At 34.9% G+C, this 12,084-nt stretch overlaps 1 protein-coding gene across 15 annotated transcripts in view; it reads right to left on the bottom strand.

The window, feature by feature from the left end:
- Window positions 1–12,084, bottom strand: part of SLC9B1 (solute carrier family 9 member B1) — a 128,129-nt gene that overhangs the window by 44,359 nt on the left and 71,686 nt on the right. For all 15 annotated transcript variants that reach the window (XM_056803130.1, XM_056803131.1, XM_056803133.1 and 12 more), the window contains 2 exons: window positions 7,009–7,115; window positions 5,821–5,970 (listed from right to left, as the gene is read on the bottom strand). In XM_056803130.1, coding sequence (XP_056659108.1) covers window positions 5,821–5,970; window positions 7,009–7,115 — 257 coding nt within the window. The remainder of the gene's footprint in view (window positions 1–5,820; window positions 5,971–7,008; window positions 7,116–12,084) is intronic.

The following is a 12,084-nucleotide window of genomic DNA, read 5'->3' as shown; positions in this document are numbered from 1 at the left end:
AGCATTTGCCGCTATTTCCAATTCCATTCCCCTTACCTAACTTCACATAATTTTAAAAGGAAACACCTGCATTATATTTTAGAATACCTGTATAAACCCAGAAATAAAAATAAACAATGTTATTAAGACTTCCGACTGAATGTTAATCTGCCATTCATTGTGAAGTATGAACTCAACTTATTTTAAACTTTTCATTCATGCATAGGTAGAATTCTACCAGAGTCTGTTTGCAAGAACTTTTGGGCTTTTACCCTATTCCCCATATATGACAGTTAGAACATGCAAGAATAATTTAGTTTCACTGCATATCAAATGTTGACCCAATACCAGCTTCAACCTACCACTGTTTCCTGACTGTTAAGTGAACTCTAGAACTTGGAGATTATTGAATATTAGAGTTCTCTGAGGTCACTGTTATCCAGCATTCTACAGATTTATAACACAAACTTACATGCTCTCAGGTATGGTTTTCCATGAACTCAACCTCCTCCCTACTAGCTTCTCAGAAATTGCTAGTCCAAATTCCTCATTCTAAGTGTCCCAGCAAAATGACCTCATATACTTCTGTGGTAATATCATACTGACCTATCCCTCCTTCAGAATCTCTTAGTGTGAAATGGGAAAGGCAATCCATAACTTTGATTCTAAATGCCCTACTAATGACAAAAATGGCCACTACTAATATGTTCATAGTTCTAGGGAACCTTTCCCAATCTCCTGTACTTCCGTTCTCCACCTGATAGAGCCTGGGTGGAAATTACACATAGTGTGGTGAAAAAAAGATAATCCTAAATGAATATGACATTCTTTCTCTCAACAAAATATTTTGCAGTCCCTGAAAAATTACACCAGGTACACTTGAACACCTACAAATATAAATCACAAGTAAGTATCATATTAAAAAATCACTCTAGCCAGGGCAATTACTCCAACATTCCAGGTGAAATGATTAAAATCTTGAAATGAGGCCCCGAAGCTAACGAAACCCTATAAATCTGGACACTACTAAAAAAAGCAGACTAAACAGATTCTAAGAAATGTATTCAAAATACAATCCCTTTTTATACTGCAGAGGTTTCTGTTGAAAAGGACATCATTTGTTTAGGAGAAAATAAGCTTTATATTAAGACTATCTTCATTAACTTAATATTCTGTAGGGCAAATTCTTATGAAGCTGATATGGGAGCATCTCCGAAGGTGAATAACTTGATCTTCTGCTTGCTTCTATAAACTCTGTTAATAATGTACATTTCTTTGGAAATTATTCTAACGTAAAAAAATGGCTTTATGACATATAGTCATAGTGGAAGAATTAATATATCACCTTAGTAATGTCCCAAAGCTAAATGACTGAATATTCTAAGGGGTAAATAGGAATCAATATAATTTGTATGATATTTTTAAATAAATTAAACATATTCCATTATATAACATGTCCCATCCATAATAATAATGTCTACAGTAAGCATAGTACAATATAAAGCATCAATTGACTCTTGTGCTGCAATGACTGTCTAAATCACATGCACAAAAAGTGATATATAGCGTTAGTGTATGCATAAATACACTTATGATAGCTATCCCTTCCTCCAAAAGTCCCACTCCATAATGCATAGCCAATAAACACACATTGCACTAGTCTATATGTGACATCACTGCATAAACAAATACATGGTAATAGCAAAAAAAAGTAGAAAGCATACTAAAAATTGACATGTGAATTGCTTTACTCCAATTTATATGTTTATATCCAATCAGGGTCATCTGGCAACATGTATAATCATACCAACTTCTGCAACTTCTGGTCCTAGACCTTCTGTATCATAGACCTTTAGGTATTATATTGACAACTTTGAAACCACTAACCTGAACTGCTAAATGGTCTTAGCCAAGACTTTATAATCTGGGATCTGGGAAATTGGATAGGGGGAAAAACTAGTATCTTTGTTTTTACTAATCCCTGAATGAAATATGTCATTTTCTTCATATTATTTTAAAACACTGAAGTGTCTCTTAGGCTTTGCCAGACTACACAATCCAACAAAAGACCCTCTGGCCAAAGATGATTGTCAGAATCTTTGAATCTATAGCCCAACATGCCCAGACCTGAGCTGGCAAGTAACCTAAGCTAACATCAGTAATTCTGAACCTTTTGAATTATCTCTGAACTATAAGAGTTCTTAGGCAAGAAAGTAACTGCTTTTTGGGTCCAATTCTACTAATTACCTGAGTCAAAGTTCCTTTGTCCAAAGCAGAACTGATAGGTTACAGCAAAAAATTGTGTTCCTCATCTGAATCATCTATTATTTAGCTCTTCAAAATCTCTCTTCAAATATTTAAGTGATCTCTTCTCAGTGTATTTCTGGCATAATGTCCATCATTTCCCCCTCTATCTCACTAGGGAGTCTGATTCAGAGGACCATACCAAAGTTTGTTGTTTTGTCACAGTTAAAGTGGAAGTCATGGCTTATTAATAAGTAGGCATATTTCAGTTGATCTTTCAGCTAAAGGATACTTTTTTTTTTGAGGGGGGACATTCTCTCCAACTTCTGAAATTACAATCTTCGAAAGTCAATAAATGGGTAAGGATTGTACCCAAATATCATCATTCTAGGTACCATTATATGCATGTATCATGTGGTGATACTATTAAGATTTTTGCTCAGATCTCAGGATTCCTAGTATATTCGGCAATATGTGATTGAAACACAGACTGTGAGTCTATTTGGAGATGGTGTGTCTCTTTAGGCTTTGACATTTCTGCCAAAGTCACTGTTTCCTTGAGTGGTTGCTCCGCAATGTCTCTACAGTGGTCAGAGGCAATTCATACAGAGGTCCTATTTCTCCCATAATACTTTAGCAATTTTAGATGCTTTCTAATTGCTGGTATATATGTAGGTATGATCAATGGCCAAAAGGATCCAGGATCCAACTTTGGTTATAGCCATCTCCTTCTTGAGACAAGAAGTAAATGCAAAGGCTTGCTATTATTTATACTCTCCAAATATACAATATACAATATACAGAATTAGCACTTTTCTTTTAACATGTCAAGCACCAGTTTTGTACTTTTCAGTGATGTCAGCTTCCATTTGAGACCAGTCTCTTATCAACTCTGAAGTCATCTCTTAATGTTAACTCCACAGTTATCATTTAAAGCTTCCTGACAATATTTTGGGAGATAACTTGGTCTTCTGTAAGACCAGTTAAGTGTTCAGGGCATCACTCCATTTCATAGTTTCAGCTTCTAGCATTATTTTAGTTGCCAGAGAATGTCCAGAAGAAGGCAACCAGGTTGATGAAAGTACTTGATTTTATGATGCATGCAGAGAGATTAAAAGAATTTTCATATTTAACTTAGAGGAAGGCTAATGGAAGCATTACTAAACTCAAGGGCTGTAAATTTAAGGGCTATGGCTTGAAGGAGGGAATAGAATTTTGCTGTAGGGCCTCAGAGGGAAGAGTAAAAAGAAACTGGAACTTAAGAATAGGATCTCACCAAAAAAAGCTGAGTTCCAATAGGATAGGTGGCCCCAAGAGGGAAGGGATTAGCTTTGAAAAACAATGAAAAGTGGCTGGAGACAAGTTTATATAAAAGAAAGTTTTTAAGATGCCATCTGCCAAGGGGCAGCTAGATGGCTCAGTGGATTGAGAGCCAGGTCTAGAGACAGAAGGGCCTGGGTTCAAATTTAACCTCAGAAACTTCCTATCTGTGTGACCTTGGGCAATTTGCTTAACCCCCATTGCCCTGGCCCTTACCACTCTTCTGCTTTGGAACCAATACAAGAAAACAGTTTTGATTCTAAGACAGAAGCTAAGGCTTTTTTTTTTTTTAAGATGGTATCAGTCAAATATGGTAGCAAAATGGAAAGTGATAAAAATGTATAATAGAACATTTGTTCTGGGAAGATAAAATAGAATTATGCAAGGAATTATAATGTGTCCCAGAATACAGATAAGAGAAAGTAGATAGCATGCCCATACCTTGCCATTCTCTGTTGCCAGTATTAAGGAAGACTGCAGATACTTTAGATAAAGAATTTTGAAAGCAAACTATAGCCTGGGGTTGAAAGAAACTCAGAGACCATCCCTACTAGCTGTGATAGAGACCTGGAGAACTGTGGCCTTAGTCAATGCCTTTGATCAAGGGCCTTTCTTTTCTAGTCCCATAGAAAGCATTTTCTTATAGAAATAGTGTTGGAAATAGTGATTCATTTTTCAGATCCTCTTCACAAAAACCTATTTAATCTCATGGGGAATGTAACAAATTAGACATTTCTCTACTTTCTGTTAGTATACTGTGAGACTATTAGCACATAATAAGGCATCATTTCAAAGAGAAATATTCATACTCATAATAAAGAACACAAATGTGGCTTGTTCTTCCTGTCACTGCTGTCCCTTGAATCAGAAAAGTAACATGCTCAAGGTTAGTATCATAGTATAAACAAAGAAAAGGATTAAAAACCTACAGGGGTACATAAAAACTCAATTTCCAGTTCCAGTTGTTTTCTACTACCTTTCACTCTACACATGATTAAATATAGCAGAAAAGCAGGAGAAATTTTTAAAATATAATTATAGGGATATTCTTACATATTATATCTCATACAGATTAAAAAGTTTTTGCATGCTAGACAATGGATGAGAAGTAAAAAGAAGAAATTCTTAAAAGAAGCAAAAACAATAAAAAGCTAACAATTATTCAAATTCTCTTAATAATCAGAAAAAATTAATCAGCATAATGGTATAATAAAACCCCACATCTACTAAACTGGTAAAAATGGATAAAAATCAATGTTGGTTAGACTGTGGAGAAAAGGGAATACTATAGTTGGTGGGGAAGTCTATGATTGGAATGACAATGTTATTCATAGGATCATCTTTGATCTAGCAATTCTCTTACTAGGACTACACTGTATAAACATTGTTAAAAGGCCAAAAAAGACTTATTTGTGAGAAAATGTTCATTAGTAAATTATTCAGAATAGCAAAAAAAAAAAAAAGACAAAACAATAATAGCTGAGAACAGGCAACAGAGAATGGCTAAACAAATTGTGACATGTGACTCACAATTCCACCACATCTGTGACCCACAATTGAACACAACTCTTAATATTGGATTATAAGGAGAAAACAAAGAAATCTGGGACGATATGTATGATACAATGTAGAGTAATAATGAAACATAATCAGAAGATAAACTGATGTGACAATAATAATGATGAAATATGAGAAAAACATATTGAAGGCAGTTGAGAAGCAACAAGGGAACAGTAAATTATTATTTTTAAAAAATTGCTTTGCATTAAAATAAAACAAGCTTCAAATAATGGAGCAGAATTTAAGCCTTTTGAGGCCAGTGACTTCTTTCTTTCTGTCTCTGTCTCTCTTCATACATATATAAATACATACATACATACGTATGATTTTATATATAGCAAAAGGCTGCACGCCTTTTATAAAGTGAATATTTAATCAATGTTGAATTGAAATGAATCTTTGGCTTTATACATAATCTTTTTTGTATATTTTAATGATCGTTTTTACTGATGACTAGTTTAGAATATGTTTTAACTAGCAGAAAATAATGGGTTTGCAAATTACTAGGGTGTGGTGATATTATTACTCACTGTTAGTTAGGGACTCTATCAAATTACAAATTTAATTCTACTGGAAAATGGGTCCTGAATTTCCAATCACTGAATAATGAACATTTGGAACACAGTCCATTTTTAAGTTGAAGGTTGCCTGACCATTCATTATATGAATAAAAAGCATGCAGTTGTTTGCCATTTTTTATGCTAGTAAAGAGTTCACCTTTTCTTTGGACCACTTTGATCCTGAAGTAGCAGTCAGCATTATTGCAGTTAGTCCTCCAGATCCATGAAAACCCAAACGATTGCTGCCTATGACAGCCAAAATAGATAAACCCAAAATGAGACCTGCTCTCTGCCAGTGGCGTGCTTTCTAGGGGTAGAGGCAAAAAGATTTAAATTAAATATTAAACTTAAATTTAAATAAATTAAGCTAATTTACAGTAAACATTTAGGAATGGTTTTGCATTATCTATGAATTTTTACCCCTCATGACATCCCTATTTCCAATTATCATCCAATTCCAATTTCCCACTAATATCCAATCAAATATCCAATCCAAATATCCAATTCCAATATCTAATTATCATAAATAATATTTGAACATTCCTATAAGAGGAAAATTATGAAAGTGGCTGTAGATTAAATGATTTTATTAAATCAGAAATGAGTTAGGGGAAAAGTATGAAGGGGAGAGAGAGAGAGAGAGAGAGAGAGAGAGAGAGATTACTTTCCTTGTTACTGCATTTAGTTAGCTCTTCTATGGCTGCTATTTAGGCCCCCTAGCCACTCACAGAGAAGTCCAGCCAGCACCAACATGGAAGAAGAAACAGGCCATGTGCGTGCTTCCTGATTCACCATTGCTATACCCTTCTGGCTCTGCCCTCTCTCCTGGCATTACACGCTGACGACAGGGTGTTGGAGACGTTGAGGATGATGGCAGATGCCTAGCCTATGCCAGGCTATGGAGGAAGCCCCAAAGGTGGGTGGAGCTCTTTTTCCTCACACAATCAGTCTCCTTTCTCACAAAAATCTTTAAACTAGAGCTGCTACTGAATGGCAAAATGAACAGATTTTAATATCCACCTCATTTCATTACCTTGGTGTTTGTAAACATGCAATTTTTAGTGGGAAAGGAGAGAAGAAACAGGACTTCCTATTCCAAACCACATCTTCTGCATAATTAAGAATTGGCTTCTCAGTAAATTAGACTGCTTAAGTCAATTGAAGTCAATAGTTAAAGATATACTTTAAAAATCAGAGATGACTACTCAAGCAGCAGGAATTCAAAACTACTTTAGAGAACAGTTTTCACAAACATAAATGTAATAAGCCATATTTGATGTCTTGCTAAAGTATGGGTTTTCTTATTAAATGCTTAAACATTACATTTCATTAAATAGATCTTTACCTGATCTTTACTTGGAAAGTAGCGACAAAACAATCCCATAGTAACTCCTATTATCACACTAATTATTGCCTCAAATAAACCCTTCAAGAGAGTTTGATATACAGGACCTGTGACAAACAATACATGATCAAGAGACCATTTAAAAGAAAATATCTACATGCATACAATAATATACAGAAAGACACATATATCCCATCAGTGTTCCCTTGTATAGACCCCCCCCCCAATACCCATGGGAAAAAAACCAACATTACTAATAGCATGATAGACATATCCTAAAACAAATACAATTTTTTTCTTATTCTTTTATAAGGTATTTATAGTCAAAGAAATTATTCATATTTATGGTATTAAAAGATAAAACATGTTACTATTTTAATACTATATATACATTTATACTATAATATATATACGACATATACAACACCATATATACATTTTACGCATTTATGAGTTTCTAAACTTTTTTCTGCATCAGCTGCTGGCCTTTGTGTATTGTCTGTGGCTTCCATAAAACCCCCTCAAAATTCCTATCTTATTTCTTATGCCAACCTGTGATATATCAAAGCCATGATGGGGACAATCATGGATACCTGTATATGAAAACTAGCCTCTTATATAGTGTCTTAAAATTATAAGTACAATTTTAAGTTTTAATAGCTTTAGGAGCTACAAATTTATAAGATCATCATTTGAATATTTAATTATTTAAACTTTGCACTTGTCCAGATTTATGAATTTTGAATAATAAATCTCAATTTCAGTTTTAACAAGATGAGGCACACTGTAATTGTGCCTTCCATGCCAAACAATTCTTAGAGGACACTTTCTTAGACCAGGGGATTGGAAGAGGAGGTCCTATTGGTTGGCCACTTTAGTCACCTGACTGATAGTCTTTATAAAGACTTTTTCTTGTGGGGTCATGTCTACATCAAAATAGCTAAGACTGCAAAGTTTCTGACTAATATCTGATGTAAGTTTTTACAAAGTTTGAAAATCAGTTGAGTGATGAATATAGTACATGATAGTCATGTTAAATTTTAATTACATAGCAATATTTTAAAATGTAAAATAAAATAACCTTTCAAATGTTGCTTTTTAACTTGCAGTAGACTTTTGGTGCATATAGCATACTAAATGTCACCCTATTTGGTTTCCTGAGTTTTCCATAGCTTTGTTGTTGTTATTCATTCAATAAAGGCCAAGATCAGACTGGACTTTCCATTCTAGGGTGACAGGAAGGAGATAAATCAGTTTTCATGGGGCTTTGAGTACTGGGAATGCTTGCTGATGGTATGTTTCTTTGATATCACAATATTTGTTATTTTAAGAAAATTGTTCTTTTTCTTTATTACTATATGAGACCTTTGTGATTTATTAAGAACACTTGATCTAAAAGAGGGAATAAGTGGTGGGAAGGGGGATGAATCAAGGTTAATACCATGAATCTGAGCCTTGTGTAAAGTTTCTGAAAAGTAATAGGAAAGGAAAGGCTGCTCATAAACCTCATTAAAAAACCCCTTTCTCATGACCCTCATTGAAGATCAACTTTAATTTTATTTTCACAAGCTGATTTCATTATTGGCTCAGGCTGAAGTTGTGTCCTTTGCCATTGCAGAGCCCATGGAAAATTTTTCTGGATTTGCTTTTTCTTGACTTTTCAAGGCTATAATTGATAATACAATGTCTTAAAGAGTCTAGCTTTTGTTTCATTCAGACTCTAATCATGTGTAACTCAACATGACCATTTGGTGTGCACATAATTAAATGCAAAAAGTAATTTTCCATTTGATGAATGTAGTGGAACATGTCAGAATGCTTGGTAAGAGGTGTTTGTGCTGGTGGAGTGGTGAATTGATCTTTTGGAAGGCAATTTGAAATAATGCCCAAAGGGCTTTAAAAGAATGCAAACCCTTCAATTTGGAACTATGCCCAAAGGGTGACAAAAGAATGTCTACCCTTTGATCCAGCCATAGCACTGCTGGGTCTGTACCCCAAAGAGATAATGGACAAAAAGACTTGTACAAAAATGTTCATAGCTGTGCTCTTTGTGGTGGCCAAAAATTGGAAAACGAGGGGATGCCCATCAATTGGGGAATGGCTGAACAAACTGTGGTATATGTTGGTGATGGAATACTATTGTGCTAAAAGGAATAATAAAGTGGAGAAGTTCCATGGAGACTGGAACAACCTCCAGGAAGTGATGCAGAGCGAAAGGAGCAGAACCAGGAGAACATTGTACACAGAGACTAATACACTGTGGTATAATCGAACGTAATGGACTTCTCCATTAGTGGCGGTGTAATGTCCCTGAACAATCTGCAGGGATCTAGGAGAAAAAACACTACGCATAAGCAGAGGATAAACTGTGGGAGTAGAAACACCGAGGAAAAGCAACTGCCTGACTACAGCGGTTGAGGGGACATGACAGAGGAGAGACTCTAAACGAAACTCTAATGCAAATATTAACAACATGGCAATGGGTTCGAATCAAGAACACATGTGATACCCAGTGGAATCACGCATCGGCTATGGGGGGTGGGGGGGAGGAAAAGAAAATGATCTTTGTCTTTAATGAATAATGCTTGGAAATGATCAAATAAAATATTATAAAATTAAAAAAAAAAAGAATGCAAACCCTTTGATCCAGCAATACCACTACTGGGTCTTTACCCCAAAGAGATAATAAAAAGGGTTGTACAAAAATATTCATAACTGCATTCTTTGTGATGGCAAAAAACTGGAAAATGAGGGGGTGTCCCTTGATTGGAGAATGGCTGAACACATTGTGGTATCTGATGGTGCTGGAAAACTATTGTGCTATCAGGAATGATGAACTGGAGGAATTCCATGTGAACTGGAAAGACCTCCAAGGAATTGATGTAGAGTGAAATGAACAGAACCCAGAGAACATTGTACACAGAAAGTGAAACACTGTGGAACTATGCAGAGTAATGGGCTTTAATTCTAGTAGCAATGCAATGATCCAGGACACTCCTGAGGGACTGATGAGAAAGAAGGTTATCCACATTGAGAGAAAGAACTGTGGGAGTAGAAATGAAGAAGAAAAACATATGACTCATCACTTCTTTATATGGGTATATGATTTGGGGTTTTGGTTTTAAAATATTGCTCTATTGCAAAAATGAATAATATGGAAATAGGTGTCAAGTGATAATATTCGGACAACCCAGTAGAATTACTTGTTGGCTCTGGGAAGTGGGGAGGGAAAGAAAATGAATCATGTAAACATAGAAAAATATTTTTAAAATAAAAATTTTAAAATAAAAAAAGGAGGATTTTTGGAAAGTAAAGAATAGACCTTCTGCTGAAGATGAGAGCCTGGTCTTGAACCTCTCCTAAAGAAAGAAAATGGAATTGAAGTTGGCATGACTAAAAAGAAGCTGAAGGAAGAAATAAAGCTTGCAAACAGAGATCACATTAATTGGAAGGAAGAAGGGCAAGATCATTCTGTGGTGCAGATAATAAACTAACGAGAAAGAAAGAGCTTGTCCATAAGGCAGATCAGATAACATTTTGATGGACAACTAACCAGTTGATGAAATGGACACACCTGAACAGTTGGAAATGGAGGATGAAGATATAACTGATGAGTCCCATTAGCTGATGGGAAGCATTAAAAAGAAAACTACAACTTTATTCCAGAATCATGCTTCCAAGAAAAGCCAACACTCACAATTAGAAAGCTGTTTAATGGATGTAAATTTTCTCTTTTCTTTGATTGCTTTCCCCAGGTCTTTATTTTGCCCAAATTATCAGGCAAGTGTGCATAGGCATAATGTATTAAAAAAAAAACACCTAGGTATCTGATGGTATTGATTTGAACAATATCAAATGGAGATGGGCAGAGGGAAAAGCAAACTGATTCTCTTTCTTTTCTCTTCATTACTAGCAGCTTTTTCTTTCAATAAGGAATTTTGCTCTCATTGTTTAATAGCAATAATAACAAAATTCCACAAAAATTCTCACATATCTTGTTGGATTATAGAACCAAAGATGATTTTATAACTTTTTTTTGGTACCTAGCTATTACTTATAGAGGAATCATTGCCTTTTGGTAGAGATAAACTACAGTACTAGAATAATGCTAGATAATTTTCAAGTCAAGCATTGTCTAAATATTTTTTTCTTAAAATGGCATCAGTGGAGCCTAGCTGGAAAAGTAGACTTGTGTCTCTATTCAAAGTGGACAAAACAGTGATATATATGTATTTGAGTATACTAGGGAGGAGAACATGAGAACAAAAGCCATCAATATATTTATTTTAAGGAAATGATGTATGGCAAGAATCAAGGGAGCAATATTTTAGGGACTCAGAGTTCATTCCCCCCCAGAGAATGACCTGTTCTTGAGAAAATGGCAGAAGTTACAGTACTGTAATGGATGAAAAATTCATTGAATGCATAATAAAGTAGGTGATGCATTTAATCTCTTCTCATAACAGTATGACATAATAATCTTAAATGCTTAGTTCAAGAGAATGTCAAAGCTGACTTTAATCAATATGAGCCATCAAAGATAATTCCAAAGGACGCATAATGAAAAATGCTCTCCATGACAAGAGAGAGCCGACAAACCTCAAAGTTGGTACAAAACATATTCTGGGGATCCAAGATGGTTTTGTCTATCAATTCTAACTATGTGCTTGCAAAATATGAACACTTTCATGTATATATATATATATATATATATTTTTGCTACTTAAATATCTCATCTCTGAAAGGAAATAGAGAGAATATAAGTATATAGTGGTAACAGACATTTTGTCTTGTACTATGGGCATATCCAATGAGAAACCCAAAAAACTTCTTTAGTTGCAAAGGTGTTATTTGAGAAATATTTGTATTTGGCTTTTTGGGGGAGGCCAGAATACATTTGGACCATAATAGAAGTCTTTAAAAAACCTAAACAAACAAACTGTGCCTTCTGTCTTAGTATCAATTCCAAGACAGAAAAGTGGCAAGGTCTAGGTAATCAGGGTTAAGTGACTTGCCCATGATCACACAGCTAGTTCGTGTCCGACTAACCCAGATCTTTCTGACTCCAGGTCTGGA

This window comes from Monodelphis domestica, chromosome 6 (genome assembly GCF_027887165.1).
Source record: "Monodelphis domestica isolate mMonDom1 chromosome 6, mMonDom1.pri, whole genome shotgun sequence".
NCBI lineage: Eukaryota > Metazoa > Chordata > Mammalia > Didelphimorphia > Didelphidae > Monodelphis > Monodelphis domestica.
The sequence above is the reverse complement of the archived record's forward strand: the minus strand, read 5'-3'. Positions and strand labels throughout refer to the sequence as shown.